Source organism: Leopardus geoffroyi, chromosome C1, assembly GCF_018350155.1.
Source record: "Leopardus geoffroyi isolate Oge1 chromosome C1, O.geoffroyi_Oge1_pat1.0, whole genome shotgun sequence".
Taxonomy (NCBI): Eukaryota; Metazoa; Chordata; class Mammalia; order Carnivora; family Felidae; genus Leopardus; species Leopardus geoffroyi.
The window spans coordinates 213781296-213804249 of record NC_059328.1 but is presented as its reverse complement, the minus strand read 5'-3'; the positions used below and the strand labels follow the sequence as shown (position 1 = coordinate 213804249).

Genomic DNA, 22954 nt, shown 5'->3' with positions numbered 1-22954 from the left:
TTTAGATAATTTAAAATTTTCTGTTAGCCGTTACGTTTGACAGCAGCTCATAGAACCCATGAAAATTTAGAGAGCGGCCCCTGTGAGCTGACACAGGCTGCCGCGGGCCCGGGTGCCAGAGGAGGGCCTGGTGGATCCCCTGCCCCCCCCCCCCCCCCGCCCCGGTGTCCCTCAAGATCACTGCCCCGAGGCCTTCGCTTCGTCTCCCCTCTCTGAGCTCATGCTGCGCCCTGCCCCCTCTTCCCTCTCCAGGACGTCCCCCGCTGACCTCAGTGCCTTCGGCAGCCTTTCTTGGTGCCAGGCCGACCTCCTCCGGCCCATCGCTCTGGGGCTCCTGTTCCCCGGAAGGTGGTCTCGGCAGCCCTGTCCTGCCAGCGACAACTGCCCAGCGTGCCCTGCTTTCCTCCGGGGTCCCTGTCCTCCTCCCCCAAGGGCGTCTCCTGCACCAGCCCCTCTTCTTTCTCTCAACCCCCCTTCTGCCCTCAGTTTCTTATTTCTCTAGTCCCCTCCTCTGAAAGCCCGTCCGCTCCGGGTCCTCAACTGTCCCCTTAGACCGGGGACTCTGTGTAGGTCGCTCGAGGGGGCACTTTCTCTCAGCCCCACAGCCTCCTCCAGAAAGTCTGCCCCTCGCTTCCCTGCGGCGCTGGTGCTCCGCCCTGGACTGTGGCAAAGGTTGGGAATTCTCCATAGAAGATGGGCAGCGACTCGGGGGGCAGTGGAGCCGGGTCTCCACAGTGTTGCCCCCGCGGTATCCATGCGGCCTGCGGGGCCTGGGGCTGACACTAGGCCTTCCTCGAGTGCACACCTGAGGTCATAGCCGGCAGAGGCAGAAGTAAGACAGGACCTCCCTGCGGCCCCTGGTGACTGTCTCCCCTGCCTCTCAGCTCCTTCCCCCATGTGCCCCTTAGACAAGACCCCGGCAGCGCTTACTAGAACCCCTGCTCCTCTTTGGATTGACCAGCCAGGCCTTAATCCAGGAACCCTAGAGACACTCCGCCCGCCCAACCGTAGGAAAGGCACACGTCCCGGGCTTGCTGTCTCGTCCCGCTGGCACCCCACCACGACCTCCCTGCCTGACCTCCCCAGGGTCAGGACCTGTGAGTAACAACCTTCTCTATTTCACTTTCTCTTGCTGTTGCCCCATTTAACAGTTTTTTAAAAACTTTTTAAAAATTTTATTTTAGAGAAAGGGAGAGAGTGTGAGCGGGGGGAAAGGGACAGAGGGAGAGAGAGAGAGACAGAGACAGAGAGACAGAATCTTCAGCAGGCTCTATGCTCAGTGCAGAGCCCAAGTGGGGCTTGATCCCACGACCCTGGGATCATGACCTGAGCCGAAATCAAGAGTCAGACGCCAGGCTGAGCCACCCAGGCGCCCCAACAAATGTTAACAAAATCACCACATTCCACGTCCGGACACAGAGTAGCGCCCCAGGATGTTTGTTGCGCTGAATCTAAATGTTACTCCCCAGCGGAAAAACAACCTTGAAAGATTTGGCCCTGAGGAGGGAGGTAAGTTCCGAACGCCTTCAATGTGGCTGATTGTTCGGGCCATGCCCTGGGTCTGTTCACTTTCCCCGTATCCCCATCTGTCCACGCGACCTTCTGGCCATGGCTGTGCGGCCTGCTTTGGCCAACGGGCAAAGAGTAAGCACGAGGCAGGTAGAAACCTGAGCAGCACGTGGGCCTCATCTTACGGCAGTTCGAGCCCTGAGACCGCCCGTGAACGAGCCCAGGGCTAGCTTGCTGCGGGAGGACAGGCCTCGTGGAGGAGAACTCAGGACCCAGCCAACGGCCAGCTGTCGGACACGAGCGAGGCCCTTGACTGCCCTCTGGCCACAGACACACACACCTGGGTCCAGCCAAGTGCAACAGAACTGCCCAGTTGCAGCCCAGCCCCCGTCAATGAGCCACAGAATTGTAAAGTTGACAAACTGTTGGTTTTAAGTCACTTCGGGGTGGGGGTGGGGGGTAGTTTGTTATGTGCAAAGCAAAGGGAACCACTCCTTAGCACAAGGTACCACAAACAGCGTCTGGAGAGATGAAGACAGGCAGGCAGGCAGGAAGGCCGGCCGTCCGGCTATGAATCTGTGCTACTGGCACACTGGGAGGGCCCAGGAGGATCCCCCAGACTCGGGCCAGGATAAGGGGGAGGCAGTGAGGCATTCGCTTCACACACAGAATGTAAGGCGGTAGCCCAAAACTTAGTAATCAAGATAAATAATATTTTTAATGCAGTATTTAAAAAAATCAAATCAGCAAACTCTGGCTCATGGGCTGGCTGCCCTTTTCGCTAAAAAAAGCTTTATTGGAATTGGGGCCGGGATCAGGATTTAGTAAACACAGGGTCAGATCTTGTTTTTATTACAAAGTTTGGCTTTTTTGGTCATGGAATTTTTGCATTAGTCTTATTTGTGTATTTGTTTTTTATTTAGTTCTTTAGATTTGAGTTAAATCCTTCCCAACCTACTGACTGCTGGTATCTGATTGGATCTCAAACTTCTACCTATTATATTCCCACCCAAGGTCAAAATTTAAGCTGTTGTCAGATAGTTGCACCTTACTGTGAATGAAGCAAAATGAGATCAAGTTCTGCTCAGGAGATGGGGCGCCTGGGTGGCTCAGTCAGTTGAGCGTCCGACTTCGGCTCAGGTCGTGATCTCGCGGTCCATGGGTTCGAGCCCCGCGTCGGGCTCTGTGCTGACAGCTCGGAGCCTGGAGCCTGCTTTGGATTCTGGGTCTCCCTCTCTCTCTGCCCCAACCCATTCATATTCTGTCTCTGTTTCTCTCAAAAATAAAGCAACATTAAAAAAAAAATTTAATTTCTGCTCAGGAGAAATTAGGAGGCCAGGTAACTGGAGAGGTGGGGTCAGCTTCCAGGCGAAGAAGTGATCTTTCTGTAGGCCTACCGTTCTCAAAATTTCCACAGGCTCTCCACCACGGCTCCCTGGGTAGGTGTCATGGGCCAATCCTAGTGGCTCTATGACTAAATGTCCAGATGACCTTTGAAACCATTTGGGTTCATTCATCTACTCGATTCTTTCCCCCATAGGTCGGTCGCGTTCATGTCTGACCCCGGCAAACTCAGTGAGGCTAGCAGATAGCTGGGATATTTGGGAAGAGGTAGTAGCTGGTATTTTACCAAGCCTCTTGCTAGCCATCAGCCGTGGCATGTGGACATGTGTTGCAGCGAGAGGAGTCTCCCAGGGCGTGGTGCGGAGGCTGGACAGTATTTACTTTCCCCCAAGAACCACCCCAACCACACCTGATGACTTCAGTGCAGTTTGATCCAGGACTGGATACTCCCTGAATCGCTAAAAGATTGTCGTTTTTTTCCCCCCTTCAAGTCACTAGACGTTTACAAACCAGACTTCAGCTCATCTGCAGGTTTGAGGGAAAAACAGCAGTTGCCTTTTCACCGTGGAGAAGGGGGGGAAACTGAGGACTCTTCCATTCCCTCTGGATTTCTGGAGACGGGGCTGCTCCCACACGAAGGCAGGGGAAAGGCCGCGCCAGTCAGCGGCATCCGAGGAATCTGAAGGGAGTGGATTTACTGGGGAGAACAGGAGAGACTTTTCCATTACGTTCCTCCGCAACCACTTTTCAAAGTGTCACCGTGGAGTGATCCCGTTTCAGGGACCCGGTCTCTGTCCACATCGATAGTACCTGTGATAAGTGTGGGTGTTTTCTCTTCATACTTCCAAGTCAGGAGTCGCCGAGCGCCTGGGGTGCCTTCCCAAGAAGAAGGTAGGGCCTTGTTCTCCGCAGCTTTCTTCCCCAGGAACAAAGAGGGGCTCACACGTTTCCAGAGAATCCAGATGCGGCTTCCGGGCCAGTCACGTGACCACAGAGTTCTAACGTGCCCGGCCTTGTGCCACTGCCAAAAACAAGATTAACCCAGGATCCTGGCCCGTGACAAGTTTACGGATGTCGTGGGGACAACCTGGTGACTGGCCTGCTCTACCATTCTTCTGCTTCCCTCCTCTGCTTGCTCTCTTGAGGAGCTAGGAGGCCATCGAAAAATGAAATCTTCTCTATTTACATCCAGCGGGACCACAGGGAGGTCTTCTCTAAAGGGCATAGCCATGGCAGATGGAGTGCTTAGGGTAGAGTACATAACTTCACACACACGCACGCACACGCACACACACGCCCTACCACACGCAAGGACCGTCTAAATATTCAGTTTATTTCAGTATTTATATTGGAGGAGAGGTCAGATTCTGCTACTAGTTTGGGGGACCTCGCTGGCTCGGCGGGCAAAGTTCTCTCCTTTCTCCTAAGGCGTGAGCTCTGACGTCACCCACTGCAAGGGGCAAGCCTCCCCCGCTCATTTTGCCAGGGGAGCTGTTTGTGTTTACGGTCTTAAAGGAGGCAGGGGAGGGGGAAGTGGCGTCAACCCTACGAGGCCTTTATAACACGCGTGCAGAAGATCGGAAACAGCGATACAGTCCAAGCTACGTACGGGAATATATCATATTCGTCCCAGATTCTAAAAAAGGAAGAATATCAAATCTGCTGCTCAGGAATATGGCTTCAGGATGCGTCTCCCTTATTCTAAATCCCTTCACTCTCCTTCTGGCTGGACCGAGAGAGGAGCGACAGTTTCCACGGAGGCCAAGGCCCCGTCTCGGGCCGAGTCTCCAGTCCCTGCTCCCCCCCACAGGCTCCTGACGTGAGCAGCTCGCACCGTCTACCCAGGTCTGTTCCTGCGTGTGAGGGGCGGCCGGGGACGGGCGGGGACGGGACCCGGTGTCCCAGGGGCTGTGGGGGGCCTGCTCCTGGGCTGCCCGGAGAGCTAGCCTCGCCTGGCCGCTGGCAGACAACGGTCTCCTCCACATCTGTCACCTGCAGCTGCTGGCCGGCTGAGGAAGGGAAGCTGGCGGGTCCTCGGGCAACGGGACGGTGACACCGGCGAAGAGGCCATCCTCACTTCCTGTAAGATTGGCCGCCTGGAGAAGAAAGGCGAGAGCAAGCTGCCAGCACCAAGGCGGTAACTGCACAGAGTCCCCTCTGTCCCATACAAGCCTTCTTTCAACCGGCTCTGTGCAAACCGAATACTGAAACCTTCCCTTCCCCCAGGTCACCTGCTCCGCGGCCGGGGCGTGACTCACGTGGCCACGCTCTTTCCTCTCAGGAAGCAGGCTGCTTGGCGTGGGGCTCCCAGTGAATTTTGCTGGCAATAGCTTTGCTGTTTGTCGAGGCCACAGGACATAAATCTACTGCTAGCTGAGCAATCTACGTGTAGGCAGGGCCCTGTGGAGCCCGTCGGGTACTGGCCGTTGCTGCCTCGATTATGACCCGTGGGGGCTCCGGCCCGGTGCTGCCCGGTGTGGCCTGGAGCCCGGCAGGGGTCAAACGGGTCTGTCTGCTTCTCTCGGGCCAGTGTTCCTGGTATTTGCTTCCTTTGGGCCCGCGTGAGGAAACAGCTTGGCCTGCACCGCTGGTGGGGACACGGGGCTGGGGCTTCACCATGTGTTTCCCAGCAGATGGGCGCTGGCGAAGAGGGAGGGCGGCCCTGCTTTCCAGCCATGGCCCATTAGCCACACGGCCAGCCCAGCGGGTCCCCGTTGGCCGGGGCGCCCAGGGCTCTGGCAGGAAGCGATTGGGGCAGCAGGGGACAGCACAGCTGCAAAATGCATATATCCTGAGTGTGACAGACCTTCTGCTGATTGACATTCTTTTGTCTGGCTTCTCTTTTGTTTTCCTTTATTTTTATTTAATTTATTTATGTACTTAAAAAAATTATTATCATTTTTTTTTTTTTTTTTTTAATTTCGAAGCGACCTCTACAACCAACATGGGCTCAAAGCTACAGCCTTGAGATCGAGAGTCACACACTCCAGCCAGGCGACCTTCCCTTATCTTTAGACTCTTTGGAAAGGTCCAGGCTCTGGTGTGGTCAACCGGCTGAGGCTAGGAGGGGAGGGGAGAGAGGAAGTGGTCTTACAGGGCAGGAAGGAGGCCCCTTGGGCCCACCGCACCCTCAGTCCCTCTGGTGGCCCTCCCGCCAAGGCACCTGCTTCTGCTGGATCTGGAGGCTGCCTGCTTCCCGCCAGGAAGCAGGTCCAGGTTTTCAGGGCCGATCACACAAGCCCCACAGACGGGGGTGGGGGTGGGGGGATGCTAACTCCGAGAGGCACTGCCTGGACAGTCTCAGTTTGCCAGCTTGTGCATGAGGCACCAGGGCCAATGGCAATTTCATAAATAGAAAGGCTAGTGAAGAATGGATCCGTCCCTAGGGCACAAGAAGCCACTGCCTGGGGTCCTGGTCCTGTGCCTGCTGGGCACAGAGGAGCTCAGTGCCCTTCCCTCCAGTCTGACTTACTCTGTGGTCCTCTCGTGGAGGAGGTCACGGAGCCGGGGCGGCTGGCCTGCTGGGGGCCACACGAGGAGAACTGAGGGGCCAGAGCGGATGCCTTGGCCTTGGGTGAGTTCAGGTCCAGGATCTCAGGGGCCCGGGGGGTCCGGGGCTTGCAGGTGAAGGCTGACGTAAATTCCCTGGAACAAAATGTGTAGTGTAGAGTCACAGCCACTGCATGGCTGGGAGTCACAGGAGGAAGGAAGGACTTGCCATTGTGAGCACAGAGATGCCAGGCAGGCACTGTCCTGGGCATGGGGTAGGGGCGGGGTAGAGCCGGGCACCTGGAGGCATACATCCCTGCCCCCATGGAGCTCATATTCTAGGGGAGGAGGGAGATAATAAAAAAAAGGAATAAATGCTGGGGCGCCTGGGTGGCTCAGTCAGTTGGTCATCCGTCTTCAGCTCAGGTCATGATCTCACGATCCGTGAGTTCGAGCCCTGCGTCGGGCTCTGTGCTGACCGATCAGAGCCTGGAGCCTGCTTCCGATTCTGTGTCTCCCTCTCTCTCTGCCCCTCCCCCTCTCACACTTTGTCTCTCTCTCACTCTCAAAAATAAATAAATGTTAAAAAAAAATAAAAAAAAAAGGAATAAATGCTAAGGAGGGGATGAAGCAGAGAAGGGGGACAGGGAGCTTGAGAGTGTTGAAGTGAGAGGGTGGCCAGGGAAGGTGTGGCCAGCAGGGTAATGGCCCCCCATTCTGTCCATGTCCTCCTCCCTGGAGCCTTTTCTGACAAAGGGGAATTAAGGCTGCAGTGGAATCGAGGTTGCTAATCTGCTGATTTTATTTATTTTTTATTTTTTTTTCAACGTTTATTTTTGGGACAGAGAGAGACAGAGCATGAACGGGGGAGGGTCAGAGAGAGAGGGAGACACAGAATCGGAAACAGGCTCCAGGCTCTGAGCCATCAGCCCAGAGCCCGACACGGGGCTCGAACTCACGGACCGCGAGATCGTGACCTGGCTGAAGTCGGACGCTCAACCGACTGCGCCACCCAGGCGCCCCGCTAATCTGCTGATTTTAAACTAAGGAGATTATCCTAGATTATCAGGGCGAGCCCCGGGAAACCGCAGCGTCCTTAAAAGTGGGAGAGGGAGGCAGAAGAACACAGAGAAATAGGTATGACCACGGAAGAAAGACAGGGATGCAAGGCTGCCGGCTTTGAAGGTGGCGGAAGGGGCCGCCAGCCAAGGAGGGCAGGAGGGCTCTAGAAGCCAGAAAAGGCAGAAAAGACATTCTCCCATAGAACTCGGGGAAACAGTGTATCCTGTGTAGGCCTCGATTCCAGCCCAGTGAGAGCCCTGTCGGACTTCTAACCCACTGAACTGTAAGGTGGTACATTTGTGGTGTTCAGGTCACTAACTCTGTGGTCACCTGTTACAGCAGCAATAGGAAACTAATTTTAGATGTGGTGGCCAGGGAAGGCCGTGCTGGGAAGGTGACATTGAGCCCCCAAATGATCCTGTGGGGCAGGCAGCACTGCCCCGGTTTTCAGACGTAGAAACTGAGGCCCCAAGTTTGTGAACTTTCCAAGGTCACACACATAACAAGCAGGTTGTGAGGCCAAGACTTGAGCCCAGTGGGATCTTACAGCCAGCTGTTCTCCAGATGCTATCTGCCTCCCAGCCCCAGGGAGCAGCCTCACAGAGACGGTGGACCTGACTTGGAACCAGGGCCTTCCTTTCCTCCAGCACCTGCAGCCACTGAAACTCGGTGCTGTTGGACGAGAAATCCTGGGAGTGAGATCGTGGCTCTGTGACCTCCCAGTCACCCAGCTGGAGTTGGGGACTCCCCCGCCCAGTGCTTTGCTGTCTGGCTGTCACTGAGCTGGATCCACGCTGCTCCCTCCTTGACTTCTGGGGCCCTTGCTGCCTATGTGCCCATTTTCCTGACTATAACTCTGAAGACCGGAGTCCCAGGCTGTCACCCAGGGTTGTCATAGCCACCGAACGAGCTAATGTAAGCATCAGCCCAGCTGCCAGCCTGGCGCATGCTCCGTAAATGGCAGGTCTGTGTTCCTTCCCTAAGTGGGTGCCTTAGTCTACGGGCTTCACAGAGTTGGTGCACAGTTTGCTGTGTATTGCAATGTAAGCAAGTTTGCTGACATCTGGGGAGCCTCAGTTTCCCCACCTGTAAAATGGACGGCAGCTGTGATGATTCTGCAAGGGAGGTTGTGTCCTGAGCCCCATTGTGGGCCCCATAACTTGGGGTTCTGGCTCTTGGGGAGTGGGCCTTGGGAGGAAACTGGAATTTTTGGATTCACTTCTATATTTCTATATGCCCCTCTTTTTTTTTCTTTCTTTTTTCTTTCCTTTCTTTTTTTTTTTTTTTCCTACATTGAGACTATTTTACTCTAATCATTAGAAAAATAAAACTTAAACATCTGGAAAATTTCCAAATTCAAATTTAGGACAAGTCTGGCATAAAAACTGCCCATACTTTGGGCAATACATCTTTGATACCAGATTGGAAAGGATAGGGAGGTTTAGCCCTACAGTATTTTATTAAAGTTAAAAATGATTTTTTCTTTGTTTAAAAAAATGTATGTATATGTATGTGTGTACATACGTCCGTGAAGTAAGCTCCATGCCCCAGCACGGGGCTGGAACTCCCGACGCTGAGACGAAGAGTCATGTGTTCTGCTGACTGAGCCAGCCATGTGTCCCCGTGACTTTTTTTTCTTTAAGAAGAAATTATATTTTTATATCATTTATAATAGTATTTCCCTGAATATTTTCCATGTTGTACCTTTTACACGCATGTGCGTTTTCACTTACATGCTGCTCTATATTCTTCTAATTTTTTTTTAACGTTTATTTATTTTTGAGACAGAGAGAGACAGAGCATGAAAGGGGGAGGGGCAGAGAGAGAGGGAGACGCAGAATCGGAAGCAGGCTCCAGGCTCTGAGTCATCAGCCCAGAGCCCGACGCGGGGCTCGGACTCACGGACCGCGAGATCGTGACCTGAGCTGAAGTCGGACGCTTAACTGACTGAGCCACCCAGGCGCCCCTATTCTTCTAATTTTTAAAAATGTTTATTTTTATTTATTTTGAGGGAGAGAACATGCATGAGTGGGGGAGGGGCAGAGAGAGGGAGGGAGAGAATCCCAAGCAGGCTCCAGGCTCTGAGCTGTCGGCACGGAGCCCAATGTGAAGCTCGATCTCACAAACGGCGAGATCATGACCTGAGCTGAAATTAAGAGTTGGAAGTTTACCGACACCCAGGGCCCTGATACTTCCCTGTTCTTATGACCCTCATTCCACCTGCTCTCTGGACTTCTGAGTAGCCTCCACTATTATTTATAATGGAGGATTTTTATATCAATATTATATATTTATAATATATATATATATATATATTTTTTTTTTTTTTTTTTTTCATCCAATGGATCTACTGGAATATATCATGCCTTTCCCTAACATTTTGCTTTTCTTTCATTCATTGATAATGCACACGTGTGCAAAAAACTGTTCCAGGCCCTGGAGATCAAAGGTCAATGAGACCAAATTTCGGCTCTTAGGAAGTTCACAGAGAAGTAGGGCAGTTTGACCAGAGCACAAAGATAAAATAATGAAATGAGTCACACTGATGATGCTTTTCTTGCACATATAAAGACGATTTTTATGTGGTTTAGTGAGGTGGTTTACTTTTTTTTTTTTTTTTTTTTTTTTAAGTGAGCTCTATCCCCAACGTGGGGCTTGAACCCATGACTCCGAGATCACGAGTCGCACGTTCTACTGACTAAGCTACCCTGGTACCCTGAGGTGTGTGTTTGTTGTTTTTTGAAAATATTATTTGGTTCAAATGATTTTTTTCCTATTTTGCTATTCTAATTTTGATATCTTCGGTACTGTTATAGCAGTTAATTATTTTTAAATTGTGATAACATATACATAACATAAAAATGACCATCTTGACCATTTAAAACTGTAGCCCTACTACATTTTAACAAGGAGTGACTGAGAGAAACTAGTAAAAATGACTCGGTGAACACTGGCAGCTCTTCCTGGCACAGGGTTAGCTGTGGGTTACCTGGGGATTTCCATCATGTGGTCATGGGACAGGGGGGCCAGATTTGAAGGAGCGAGCTGTGGAAGCCCAGGAGGGCTGGCCAGCTTCACTGCATGGGGCCTCAGAGCCAATGGGCGGCAAGGTCAGGTGGCAGGGATGGGGGGACGCTGAGATGAGTTGGCAAGAAGTGAAGGGAGAGAAAGGTCTGCGTAACAGGGCTAGAGGTCTATATATAACCTCCCAACCCCAGAGCAACCAGAAAAGGGTCCTGTCCCTTTGGAGAACAATTTGGCAATGTGTATGAAAAAACTCTTATATATAGGTTGACTTTATGTGCCAACTTTGCTGGGCCATGGTGCCTAAATATTTGGCCAAACGTTATTCTGGATATTTCTGTGCGGGTGTTTTTTTTGGATGAGATTAACACTTAAATAGGCAGACTTTGAGCAGATTGCTCTCCCTAGTGGGGAGTGGGCCTCATCCAATCAGTTGAAGGCACAAATAGACAAAGTCTGAGCTCCCCTGAGCGGGAAGGAACTGTGCCGGCAGACTGCCTTTGCACTCCAACTGCCACTCTTCCCTGGGTCTCCAGCCTGCTGGCCTACCCTGTGGATTTTGGATTTGCCAAGCCTCTGCAATCATGCAAGCCAACTCCTTAAAATAACTGACCCCCCACCCCACACACACATCCTGTTGGTTCTCTTTCTCCGGAAAACCCTGACTAATACACCGTCAAAGCCAGCCCTCCTCTCTGCCCTAGGACACAACCTTTGTTTGGCCACGGTAGTGTTGTTGTTTGGGAAAAGAGCACCCGCAGACAAGGGGCTCCTTCTGGATCCTTCTCCAGCATTGGAGAAGGTGGCCCTCAGCAGAGCCCAAACCACGGTGCGGGCGGCTGCAGGGGGTGGTGGTGTTGACTGAGGATGCTGGCCACCGTCCCCGACCTCGGCATGGGGGATGGCATCAAGGCCCTCTGGGAAGGACACCGAGGGAGGCAGAGGTAGAGGTCAGCTTGGCCTCCAGGCCCCCAGCACCCCTGAACAGTGACCTGAGCACTCTGAGCAGCGAGGAGCCAGAGCCAGGAAATGGTGATGGTTTGGTAGGAGATGAGGCCAGATTAAGGTAGAGCAGGAAAAGCACACGGAAAGGAAATTCAGGACGGCAGTCACCTATGACTTAGGAAAAGTAAGTTGCTGCAGGGATAATGGTGCTGGGTAGTAGAGGGAAAAGGAAAACCTCACTACATATGTAAGTTGGCAGGTGTCCTGCAAGACAGGCAATTATTCAAGAGGCCATTAAGGCACAAACGACAGTGCTTGGGGGTCCCCTTAGTGGACTCGGCCCATCAGGATTCAGGATATTTCATCTGTGTGCCAACAGAACCCAGAGAGGGGTGCGGGGTGGGTGACGGGGGGAGGACACAGCAGATGAAGGCAGATCCAGAAGGTCGCCGACCATGTCTGCACATGGACACGTGGGACTCTTGTCCTCATTCCCCTGACTTCCTGGTTCCTAGTTTCTAGTTTCTTTTAGCTGGATGCATCGTAGTGCTGTCACGAGCTACCCCATATGCCACATTTGGGGACACACGTGAGGGGGATAAAGCATGTATGTAAACATATGCAGAATTTCTTTCTTCTTTATTGTCTAAAAGCCATAATACTTGCAGAAGAGTCGTTTCCTGTCTGTGGCGGGATGGGAACTTTGACACCGTTGTCTTTGGATCTCGGCCCGGGCGGGGGGTAGCGGGCATCTGTGCAGGAGCGAGCGCTCCGACCTGAGGAGCCTGTTCCCTCTGCCCATCATTGGGCCACAGGGAGGCACCGTCCAGGCAAATGCCTCCCGGTCGGTCCAGCTGGGCTCCTGTCTGCATGGACCATGTGCCGGCTTGGTTAACAGTATCTTCCCCAACTACTCAATACTAGGGATTCTATGGAGCAGACAGAAAACAGAACAGGAACCCCTTGGCATGGGGGAGGGGGAGGGAGACAGTGGGATCACAGGGTCTGAACCGTTGACTCCCTGGCTTCCAGGAAGCCAGTTTCATGGTCAGACTAGTGGCTGGAAGCCACTAGAATGGAACTGGAGCCTCAATGATCTTTAAACCGCCTCCAATCTGGGTCTAAGCCATGAGAGTATGGTTTAATCTACAATTTGCCCAAAACCGCAGCTCCAGAGCTTTCCAGGGATACCAGCAGCCAAGCGGGGCCCACCCCGTGGCCTGTCTTCTGGGCAAGGGGCTGTCCTCACTCTAAGGACTCAGAGAGAGGGGCTGGGGGAAGCAGAGGGACAAATGTCCCCCATCAAGCCATGCAGAGAGCCACTCGCTCTCCCTTTTAGCTGATTCATCCAACAAATATTTTGAGAGCCTGCTCCGGGCCAGGTGCAAACACAGGGGCAGACCCCCTAGAGCCATGGACCAAGTGACCGCAGTGCTCTGTGCCCCTGTGCAAGGGAACACGGCTGCGTGACTGGACTTTGGGTTCAGGAAGGAGGATGGGGTGCTTAGCTGAGACCTGGGGCAGCCGGTGAAGTGGAGGCCAGGGGTGGGGGGAGAATGTTGCTGGCAGGGGTCACACAGCCAGTGGAGAGGGAGGTGGGTGGCCCAACTGTATCCTTCTCCCTCTTTCCTTCCTCCTCTTCCTCAGACAGAATACTCCCTTTCCCCGGGCTTAAAGTAAGAGCAGGATTCACATGGCTGACGTTAAGGCGGGAGCACCCATGGATTTAACCCCAACGGGGCATTTGTGCCCAAGAGGAGCTTGGAGGGCCAACTGGGTCAGCCCACTTAGTGTAACCAGGGGGAAGGTTTCTCAGGAGAGCCTGTGGGGTCCCCTGCCAACTATGAAAACACTTATTCTGGGGGTGCCTGGGTGGCTCAGTCGGTTAAGCGTCAGACTCTTGATTTCAGCTCAGGTCCTGATCTCAGGGTGCGTGGGTTCGAGCCCCATGTTGGGCTCTGTGCTGACAGCATGGAGCCTGCTTGGGATTCTCTCTCTCCCCCTCCCCCCACTTGTGCACACTCCCTCTCTCTCAAAATAAATAAATAAACATTAAAAAGAAAAAAAGAAAACACTTATTCTGGAGAGAGAGGATTATCCCCACTGGTAAGTCTCAGCAATGAATCCTGCCTTTACGGGAAGGGAGAAGAAACGGCTCTAGCCCCAGGAGAGCAGGTGTGGTCTGGCCGAGATGTGGGACCTGGTCCGGGCCTGAGAGCAGGGGGCTGGCATGGCAGGGGGCCCCGCCAGCCTCTGGCTTACCCCTCTGAGCTTTCTCATTCTGGGGCCCCCACCTCGCGGAGGTGCCAAGAGTCAGAGAATCCCTGAGCTGTGGACCAGCCTGCGGGAGCACGCCTTCAGCCACTCTGAGAGAGGGGAGGAGCCCCAGATCGGGGAGGTGGGTCCCTGGGTCTCCGGCTGGTCAGGGGCTGAGCTGGAGGAGACCAGATGCTTGGCCCCCAAGGCCCCCCGCCGCCCCCAGCCTCTGCCATCTTTTACAGCCTTTGACAGGACTGGCCCCCACCCCAGTGCAGGCCCCAAACTCCTCTGGCTCCACCCCACGCAGCCCTGCTGCCTCTGGAAACCCTGACTTCCCTTCTACCCTGTGCCTGGCCGCAATCTCTGCCCGCAGTGGTGGGAAAGGAAGGTGCCGGGGTGCCGCCCACCCAGAAAGGGGGATGGGCCGCAGCACCCTCTCGCTGCCCGCCTTCTCAGACCGTGTGCGTGGTTCTGCTAGGCCGTCTGCCTGCTCTGGGGGCAGAGGCCGCTCCAGGTGTCCCTGCAGCCTCGAGAGCTCAGCGGGGACTCCTGTGTGTGTGACTTCCATCTGCGGGAGCCTGCAGGAAGGGCAGCGGGGGCCTGGGTATGGGGAGGGCAGCCAGCAGGCTGGTTCCTCTGACCCTCTACACTGCCAGGGGGAAGCGTCTGCAGGGCGTGGGGGAGGCTTCGCGCCTCAGGGGTCTGGAGTCTGTGGCTCTGCAAGGCTCTGCCGCTCAAGGAGCTCCAGACCGGGCCAAGGTCAGCCGTGACCACAGCTGGGGTGCGGGCCTGCCCGTTGCTGACGCAGTCGTGGAAATACTTCCCAATTCTATAGAAAGGTGGGGGCACAGAAGGCCTGACCGGTCACCATGGCAAAGTTCCTCTAAATCAGAGACTCCAAGGGTGTAGTCATGTTAAACACGGTTCTAGGCCAGTGTTTTAGTGCAGAAGGCTGGCTTCTCCATCCTGAAATTACACAGGCTGCAGGGCACCACGTGGCTGGGCGGACGCGGTGGGGGCAGCCGGGGTGCCGGGCGGATAGGCTGAGACCAGGGCTAGGCCCCTCTCCCTGAGCAAGCTCCCTGAGATCTGAAAGAAGGGGCCTAGAGCCCCAGACTTTCTCCATTCTAAAGAACCCCAAGTGATGCATCAAAGGCCAGTCTGTACTCATTTGGTGCAGAGGAAGAGAAAACACCTTTGTATTCTGTGTGCGATCCTGTGTCTATTTTAGGAAGGTCCGGAGGGCACCTGGGAGGCTCAGTCGGTTAAGCGTCCGACTTTGGCTCAGGTCATGATCTCACGGTTCGTGGGTTCGAGCCCCGCGTCAGGCTCTGTGCTGACGGCTCGGAGCCTGAAGCCTGCTTTGGATTCTGTGTCTCCCTCTCTCTCTGCCCCTCCCCTGCTCGTGCTCTCTCTGTCTCTCAAAAATAAACATTAAAAAAAAAAAACTTTATAGGAAGGCGACATCTGAGCGAAACCATTTCACTAACCTCGTTCTCCATCTTTCTCCCATCCATCCTATCTTCTCCAAAAGCAAACCGCTAAGATAGGACACTGTTCACAAGTTACCCCAAATCACACATCCTCACAAACACGTTCAGCTTGCAGTTCTTAAAACCAGTCCCTTGGGTAGGTTTATGAGTTTCCTTTCCTTCCGGTCTGACAACCGATAATTCTCAGGTGGCAGGTCCCTCCCCGTGGGCTCTGAGGTTAACAGGTGTGGTGGCCACAAGCCCCTGGGTATCTCCGTAGGGTGCTTCGGGCCCCAGTGAAACGCTCTTGTGCTGTCAGAGTCAGACCTGGACCACAGAGGAGCCCTCCCAGGACACCTCCCCGTCCCTACCTGGTGGTGTCTCCACCGTCTAGGGCCTGGCTGGGGTCCTCCGCCGAGGGCAGACGAACCTCTCCCTGATGTCCCGCTGGCAACCATTCTCCCGGTTTGATGTCCACCGTGGAGGCTGGGGAGGAGAGAGAGTTCAGTGGACTCTTTGAGGATGCTCCTTACTGGGCTGGGCCCCAAAGCCAAGAACAGCACATGCCCACGCGAGCCCCTGACAGCTCCCTGGAGCCCACCGGGGAGGACTTGTTCGCTTGTGTGCAGCCCGAGAAGTCTCCAGGCGGCCGCTCGGCGTGCTTACAACCTGGGGGCTCAGCGCGAGCGCTCTGGCTGGATACACACGCAGCACAGGGAACCACAGACCTTTGGCCCCGTTGCTTCTCCTGGCCCCCCCTCTGTCTCTCAGGGAAAAGCCGACAAACGTGGAACTGTCTCCCTCGGTCGCTGCTTGGTGCCAATGCAGAGGAGCATGGAGGCACGGTAAAAAACTATTTGTTGTTTGTTTGAAATTCCAATTCAGCTGGGTGTCCTGTACTTTTATTTGCCGGATTCGGCAACCCCAGAGGTGGGGCCCTCTTCCCCCTGAGCTACCCCAGGACCCTTCAGGCCCGAATCCCCCAGTCCACCCACAGGGGCAGGCACTGCCCTAATTCCCAGCCAGCAGTGTTCGTGCTGACATCATGGACAAGGAGCAGGCTACCTGGGTCACCCTGGAGACCTTCACAGGGAAATGACCGAGAAGTCCCAGACGACACTGCCAGGGAGCTCTCCTGAGGGCCCGGGGAGGGACCTGTTCCGTGTTTCAAATGATATGAACCCCTTCTTCTCCGGCCCCACTTTTCTTCTTGTTCTACAGCCAAAGGGCTTCACGCCACCGTCAAAGCAATTCTGTGACAGAGTCCAGATTTGCTATGTCCTTAGTCCAAGCTCCTTCCGGCCCTTTCATTTAAAATTTTATCCATTTTGAGAGAGACACAGAGAGAGCGAGCGAAAGTGAGCACACACAAGTGGGGGAGGGGCAGAGAGAAGGAAAAACAGAATCCCAAGCAGCCTCTGCACCATCAGCACGGAGCCCCAGGTGGAGGCCGAACTCACGAACTGTGAGGTCATGACCCGACCCGAGATCAGGAGCTGGATGCTTAACCGACTGAGCCACCCAGGAGCCCCAAGCCCTTTCATTTAAAAATGTCCCTGGTGGGGCGCCTGGGTGGCGCAGTCGGTTAAGCGTCCGACTTCAGCCAGGTCACGATCTCGCGGTCCGTGAGTTCGAGCCCCGCGTCGGGCTCTGGGCTGATGGCTCAGAGCCTGGAGCCTGTTTCCGATTCTGTGTCTCCCTCTCTCTCTGCCCCTCCCCCGTCCATGCTCTGTCTCTCTCTGTCCCAAAAATAAATAAACGTTGAAAAAAAAAAATTAAAAAAAAAAAAGAAAAAAAAATAAAAATGTCCCTGGTACCTTTGCAACGTGGCCTCTACTTTATCTTCAATATAAACAATCTTCTTTGCACGTTTCCTCAAACGCATAGCAAGGGACACAGCTTTGACTTCCAGGTAACTATCTTTTGACCCAAACAGGGAATCTGTTTCTGGTGTGGAGCCCAATGGGTGGCATTATTTACAGCCCACCAGGACAGTCTCCACTTAAAGCTGGGACTGGACCTGGAAATTCAGCCTTTTCTGATCTGTTCTCCAGTGGACAACTGGCCTGTCTGTGCTCTCTGCTCTACAAGCTTATAATATAGCCCGGGACACAGAATTTAGGTGTATGAAGAAAGAATTGAGTGGAACCACATACAGCTGTGTGCTGGGCTACACAGAAACTCCCATCCCAGTTAATGGTGCCACCAAGATGGCGCCCAAGGGTGGGTAGTCCTCCAGGATCAGGAGCTTTCCCAGGTGGGAGTGGGTGGAGGGACAGGTTGGGGGTTGGGTGGGAAAGCCCCCTGGCAGGAGGGAGGAGGAACTAAGCTGAGCTGTCCTGAGACCCTCTGAGGTCTTTTTGGTCCTGTCACCAAATAGTAGTCATCCCCTACACCCCTTCCCACTCCCTCCACTGAATGTCACCACGTAGGCGTTCAGAGCTCCCACCACAGAAGGACAGATCCACTGCAAGCTGGGGACTGGGGGACACCAGCAGCTGTGTGCGCGCCCCAGAGGCTTCCTGGGATCAAGTACTGTTTTCCCGCCTGTGGATCCATTTCAGACCAGGCTGGGCATTTTCACTTGAGGCCACTGACAAGGTATGTGACTTTGATATCTGAGATAGCCTTCGTTGAGGGGGAAGGAGAATAAATTCCCCCCAGGCCAATGTCATAACAAAATTCTAAGTCACATTCTTGGCTTTTTCCTTTGGGAACTATTTCCTGTTGGCTCTGTGGAGCCAGTCCCTTTGCCTAAAAAGAATGTACTTTCTGGCCCTGCGGTCAGCTGATCAAGCGGTTGGAGGATTCCACAGGTTCCCCATCATGAGTTTTCACCTTTAGCATCGACTGAATGCAGAGGTGTGAAGGGGCTTCCTGGGCTAACGCGCTCGAGGCCACCGTGGCAGGTTCCCGCTGGGTCTGAGGTGTGGCATGAATTCCCAGTATGAGTGAAGGCCAGGAGGCCAGGCTTAGCAGCAAGTCATGTGTGAGGGGCTTCTGAGGAGTAGCTGGGCGAGGCCAGATCGGGCCGGGGGCGTCGGGGCAGGGGTGGGGGGGGGGTGGACAAAGTGAGCCAGAGCACGGAAGCAGGAGAAAGGGCCGGAGAAGCAGGACTATATGGACGGAGGGGTCCAGAGGAAGTCAAATCAGGCTTCTGACAGGAAAGGAGTTACACAGAAGCCAACGAGGGCCAGGGTGGCCACCCAGCCCACCAGCGTCGTCTCCCTCTCTAGCCCTCTGATCTGCTGACCCCGATTCAGCCTCAGAACCAGTCTCAACACTGCTTACGTGCGTTCTTGTTTTTGGCTTTTGTTTTTGTTTTTACTTAAGCAGGCTTCATGCTCCGTGTGGAGCCCAACATGGGGCTTGAACTCACAACCCTGAGATCAAGACCTGCCCTGAGATCAGAGTCAGATGCTTATCGGACTGAGCCACCCAGGGGCCCCTGGTTATGTGCATTCTAAGCACATAAACCCAAGGCTGCTTGCCAGTCGTCCTCACACAGAGGCTGGGTGAGAAGAGGGAGGGACGGCGGCGACAAGACCAACCGGGGGAGCGGACCAGTGGTCCCGGGACATCGGTCCTGGGGTGGCTGCAGCTGGGCAAGCCCGGAAGACAGCAGAAGGAAGAACAGAATCTACACCACAAACGCTCCCTAAAGGCTCCCTAAATGACCCAGGGAGAGCCACTAACCCGGCGGAGGCTTGGCTTCCCACGGGAGACCCTCGGTAAGGAAAAGGATTGTAAGAGAGATTTAGGGGTGCTGCCCTGAGGCTAACAGCAGGCCGTGCAGGGCAGGGGAGAATGGTTCCTGTGGCCGGTTTCTGGCCCATGGAGTGAGGGTGGTTAGTTCTGGAGCCCACTGAGGCGGGAGGGGAGTTGGTGAGTAGGGTGGGGGTCCTGGGTCCCAGCCAGGCCTAAGCAGAGAGGAGCAGGTAGGAGAAGGGGGCACGTGGAACATGGGGGACATGGTCTCAGCGATCAGAGCTAACTCCGGCCAAGCGGCTGTCCTGGCTCCAGGTGGCCTCATGTGGAGGGGCTGCCGCTTCCCCAGGGGGAGGCACTGGGGACCGTGCTGATCACCCAGGCTGGGTCCCCTGGTGGCTGCCCACTGTTTTCACGTGAGGAACCGGGATTGGCCAGGGCCTCGACTTTGTCCGGGCTAAAAGCAATTGTGTTTGAAAATCACAGTGACATCAACATCTCCAGCAGTATCACCAGCGGCCACGCAGCTACTCCATCCACGGCGGCCTCAAACGCCTCAAACGCTTCCTGCACGGAACACATGCTAAATCCTTCCAAAATCCAGGACCATACTGATAATCAGTGCAAGACAGAGGGCCACCCTGGTGGTCACTTTGGTAAAACAAGGACGTACCTGATAAATAAACGGCCCTAAATGCAACTTTTCAGAAGTCCAGGCTGAACTTGAAATCGTTTTTTTTTTTTTTTTAATTTTTTTTTTCAACATTTATTTATTTTTGGGACAGAGAGAGACAGAGCATGAACGGGGGAGGGGCAGAGAGAGAGGGAGACACAGAATCGGAAACAGGCTCCAGGCTCTGAGCCATCAGCCCAGAGCCTGACGCGGGGCTTGAACTCACAGACCGTGAGATCGTGACCTGGCTGAAGTCGGACGCCTAACCGACTGCGCCACCCAGGCGCCCCTTGAAATCATTTTTAACTCAAAGGGCATTAGGTGAAATTGGCAAAAGTGGTTAGACCACCTCAAACCTCCACCCTGGCACAGAAATCTCTGGACAAATGGTGGAGCTAATCAGCTTTCAGCGAGGGCATATTAACGTTTACAGCTCTAACGAAACATGTAAAATAACACATGATCTAAGGTGGCAAAACCTCTAAAACTGTCCCTAACCAGGAGACCCTCCCCCAGACTCTCCAACAACCTGGTTTTCCTCCGGCTCTGTGACCAGCCTACCGCTCTGAACCGGGGCTTAGCAGCGTTCGAATCCAATTGTGAGCAGATTATAAAAGTTCTCAGATGTTTCTCATACTGGAATCTGACCTGCTCCTCTGTTGTTTTTCCCGTTTGAATGGAGATTACAGTCTGATCTGGCCTGCTCATATCCTTTTAATTTCCTCTTGAAAATTAAAAAAACAAAACAAAACAAAACCTTTCGTACATATCCGATTCAAAGCATATATATTTTTTCTGGCATCTAAAAAAAAATACTTTTTATCCACGCGTGTGCCCCTGCTCACACATTTCTGTCTCAGGCCAGCCTTCGAACACGCGGCCGCGCGCCTCGTCCAAAGTCTGAGGTGCCAAAGCCTCGGTCATAAATCGACATCGCCTTCTGAGACGTGACTACTCGGAAAGCTCACATCAAACGCGGCTTTCCCCAGCACAAGTGTCGCGCTACTCGCTTGCAGACGTGGGCAGTGCTCACTATGCTGCGATAGAAGGGGGTCTGGAGGAACAGGCCACGGGCAGGTGTGGCCGCGTGGCTGCGGGTCAGCGGGCCTCGGGAAGGCGGGGCAGTGGCCGAGACCAGGGTGTGAGCACGAGGCCTCTCCGGGTGTGTGGCTGCTGCTGCCCGGTCCCCACGCCACCGGCGTTCCGTTCTTACGTGAAGGCCCCGAAGCACCAGCCTCACCCCCCTGGTGCACTGGATGGGGGGCGCTTGTCAGGGACGGGAGGCCGCCGTTTCCCGCACGTTGGGCCATCTGGGGAGGAACGGGATGGTCTTCCGGCCTGGAGGGAAGAATGAAACACAGCAGTAAATACAGGTAGCCAGGAGGAACTTGCTGCCTACCGGGAGACGCCAGAAACAAAGACAGGGAGCGGGAGCCCCTGAAGTTCTTTTGTGAAATGGATATCTAATACATATGATAGCTATCAGATATGATATGCTTAACACATAGTTAAGCAGATATGAGGTTTTTTTTAAGGTATTGGCAGAAACTAGGATGTACCCTCTTAGCTCCTATAAATGCACGGTGACAAATAGTATCTGTCCGACACACAGTTGCATCTTTTGGCTTTGGGGGGCGTGGGAGCACGGCATTTCAACCAAACCATTGAAGGCACCCGGCTTCTGGTTTTTCCTCAGAGGATGAAGCAGATTAGCAAATGGACGAATGCCATCAGAAGAGACATGATGTGTCACGTCAGCCAGGACAAGAGCTGGACAGGCCCGGGACCGGGGACCTATGTCAACACCTAAGTGTGCCTACATCGCCTGACGGCACCCGGGGCGGTGGAGCCGGCCCAGGCAGACGCATTCACCCGGCAGACACCTGTCAGGTGCCTCATCGTGCGGGACCCCCAGCCAGGCGTGGGAGCCAGGGATCCCCCCGCCAGAGAGGTGGTGGGAAGTAGGCCGGCTCTCCGTTCAGACTTGACAACAGATCCCAGGGGAGGCTCTCCAGGTGGGCACGGTCCTCAACAAGGAGCCGCTAGCCACCTGTCCAGCAAGGGCTTGGTGGGAGGCACACCATGGCAAGTACAGGGTGCTTTTCCTCGGGGTGGGCCCTGTGAGATGGCTGTTCTCGAATGTCAGTTCCAGTAGCAAAGACAAGTAGACGTTAAGCCACCCAGAGGGGCAGGAAAGGCTGTGTGTGTGTGTGTGTGTGTGTGTGTGTGGCATTCAGCCAGTCCCGAACTCTGAGTCAGGACTGCTTGGGGCCAAAGGGGGGAAATTTTTCCACCGGGGAAGTAACACCAGGAGGCAGATGGAGAGGCAAAAAAAAAAAAAAAAAAAAAAAAAAAAAAATATATATATATATATATATATATATATATATATATATATATACTTATGCTGCATTGTTACAGGAATATTTAAAGCACCACCAAAGGGGAAAAAAATGCAGGCTGGAGGGGACAGGGTGTCCTGGGGAAGAGCTTCAAGGCCCAGGGTCAAGGTGGGGGGTCAACCGAGAAGGACCCTGTCAGCCAGGGTTTGATAGATTTGATCCCTAAGGGACACAGGAGTCACAGAAATGACATCCCATGATGACGTGCTAGAAACCTCATTCTGGGGTGACGGACGGTGGACCGTGGCAGGGAGAACCACTGCGGGGGGGGGAGAGATGGCTCAGGAGGGCAGAGGGGAAGGGCCAGGGCTGGGAGAGGGAAGGCTGGCTCAGGTGTTTGGGGGTGTTAACGCCATTCCCTGAAGCAGGGGGCTGAGGGGACGGTGGTGTTCCCCTAGGAAGCACAGACTCAGGGTGCTGCGGGGACATACCTAGCAGCTGGGGCAAGTCTACAATGGAATGGGATTTTGTGTCTGCAGTATGTAATGGAGACCCCAGCACAAGCAGGATGGGTGGGGACCGGAAACGGGGCATTTTAGGAGGAAGAGGGGTGATTTGGAGACCAAGCCGACAAGGCAGTGGGATGTGGGGGTGGGTGAGTGACCAGGAATGTGGTCAGCAGCGGCAACCTCGAGAGATGCTGAGTGTCCCCTGAGGCTGGAAACTGCAAGGTCACCGGTGGCTGTGGCAGCAGTAACCTGAAGTCACTGCCAGACCCTGCGGACTATGAAAGGAGGGGAGGGGGCGGGGAGGCAGCCAGAGAGGACCTGGGGGAGGGCACTTGGGGACCAGAAAGGCCTGGGGGAAGGAAAGCAGCAAAAGGGAGGTTGAAGGTGGAGCAAAGGAGGTGTTAAATGGTGAGGCTGAGTTTGGACAGTGACAGGAGGAGAGGGATCCATAATCCATGGAGGGGTGAGGCTGGGGGCGGGGGTGCTGAGGGAGGGCTGGGGGGCACACATCTGATGCTGGGGTGACAGAGGGTCTTGAATTGTGCAGGGTGACTGTCTTTTTGTTTTCGGTCTTTCTTTTCTTGATTAAAAAACCAGTTAATCATGGTTTGCCCTCCC

The 22954-nt window shown here is 54.2% G+C and overlaps 1 protein-coding gene across 11 annotated transcripts in view; it reads right to left on the bottom strand.

Moving 5' to 3' along the window:
- Positions 1–2261: 2261 nt before the first annotated feature.
- The window catches only part of ARMC9 (armadillo repeat containing 9), a 152249-nt gene continuing 131556 nt past the window's right edge, over positions 2262–22954 (bottom strand). For 7 of the 11 annotated variants that reach the window (XM_045481687.1, XM_045481688.1, XM_045481692.1 and 4 more), the window contains 3 exons: positions 20699–20823; positions 15476–15590; positions 4166–6498 (listed from right to left, as the gene is read on the bottom strand). In XM_045481687.1, the coding sequence (XP_045337643.1) occupies positions 6297–6498; positions 15476–15590; positions 20699–20823 (442 nt within the window). In that variant the 3' untranslated portion in view covers positions 4166–6296. Of the gene's footprint in view, positions 6499–15475; positions 15591–20258; positions 20824–22954 lie in introns of those variants that run through there. The other 4 variants (XM_045481689.1, XM_045481699.1, XM_045481690.1 and 1 more) reach the window with 3 other exon arrangements.